General features: G+C 45.1%; 1 protein-coding gene across 1 annotated transcript; it reads right to left on the bottom strand.

Annotated features, from left to right (window-relative positions):
- Window positions 1-1,050, bottom strand: LOC117883349 (olfactory receptor 51G2-like). Its single transcript, XM_034782628.1, has one exon. The coding sequence runs from the start codon at window positions 1,048-1,050 to the stop codon at window positions 1-3; it is 1,050 nt and encodes a 349-aa protein (XP_034638519.1).
- Window positions 1,051-1,627: the final 577 nt, after the last annotated feature.

Genomic DNA, 1,627 nt, shown 5'->3' on the forward strand with positions numbered 1-1,627 from the left:
TCACCTAGTGCACTGTCCTCCCTCACCAGGCCCTGTCCAATTGCTCCAGGCCTTAGACCCTGTCTGAACTTCTCTTCTTTCACCAGCGCTGGAGCCAGTTGATGAACTGACTCTTTGCTTTTTGAATGCCTTGATTATCCTCGTACGAAGGAGTTTGCTTTTCAAGCTGTACACAATCGGGTTCATCATGAGCGGGACCAGCAAATAGATGTAGCCCATGAGAATCTGAAGCAAGGGAGAAGAGCTATTCCCGAATCTCTGTACTACAGACAAGCCAATCCCTGGTATGTAGAAGAGGAGGACAGCACAGAGGTGGGAGACACAGGTGCTCAGTGCCCTAACGCACTCCACATGAGATGCAATGCTCAGCACTGTTTTCAGAATCATCACGTACGATAGGAGGATGAGCAGCGAGTCCAACAACACTGTGGAGATTGTGACAAACAAGCCATAGATGCTGTTGACTGTGATATCCGAACAAGCCATCTTCATGACCTCTTGGTGCAGGCAGTAGGAATGGGAGAGGACATTGGCTTGACAATATTGGAACCGTTTCAGGAGAAAGGGCAGTGGGAATACTACGACCACCCCTCTTAGCACACACACCAGTCCCATCTTGACTATTCTCGGTGGGGTTAAGATGGAAGCATATCTCAGTGGGTTAGAGATTGCGATAAAGCGGTCAAAGGCCATCAACAAGAGCACCGAGGATTCAATGAATGTGAGTGAGTGGATGAAGAAGAGCTGAGCAAAACAAGCATGAAGACTGATCTCCCTAGAGTTAAACAAGAATATCCCCAGTGTTGTTGGCATGGTGGCTATCGATAAGCCAAGGTCTGTGATGGCCAACATGGAAAGGAAAATGTACATGGGCTCATGGAGGCTTGGATCTGTTTTTATAATGAACAGAATGACTGAATTTCCTACTATAGAAATAACATACATTAAAAAGAAGGGGATAGAGATCCAGAGATAGACGTCTTCCTGCCCATGTATCCCAGTGAGAAGGAACACTGCAGAGCTGAATTTAGTGTCATTAATAGCTGACATACCGTACTGGGAAGTCCGAGTAGTTTTGAACCTTTACTCCTGAAAGGAAAAACAAGACGAGACTAGATGATATTTAACAAGACATTTTTCTGCTCTCAGTGCAACTCTAGAGAGTCCCAGGAGCTCAAGGAAGATCAGCAAACACTTAATCTTGGATTTACACCACATATAAGAAGATAGCTATTCCCAGACTGGATCAGACCTGCAGTCCATCTAGCCCAGTATCCATTGGCCAGTTCCAGATGCTTCAGAGGAATCCAGATGAAGCCCTGCAATAGAAAGCTATGAGATAACCTGCTCCCGGGGAATGTTTTCCCCTGACACAAACTAATTACACATATTTTGTTGTGTTAATCAGGAAGGTTTATAGTCTTTCCAAAACTTTTTAAAACAGTCCTCACTAATGTAATGGGATTTTCTGGTTACCCACATAAACATACGAATCCTACTAAACTCTTGGCCGCATTGATAACTTGTGGCTGGGAGTTCCACAGTCTCCTTTACCCCCATATGATTTTACAGTTGTGACCTTCCCACAGACACCTTTTCTGACCCTCCACTTCTGAGTAGCCCATTG

Source organism: Trachemys scripta, chromosome 1 (genome assembly GCF_013100865.1).
Source record: "Trachemys scripta elegans isolate TJP31775 chromosome 1, CAS_Tse_1.0, whole genome shotgun sequence".
NCBI lineage: Eukaryota > Metazoa > Chordata > Testudines > Emydidae > Trachemys > Trachemys scripta.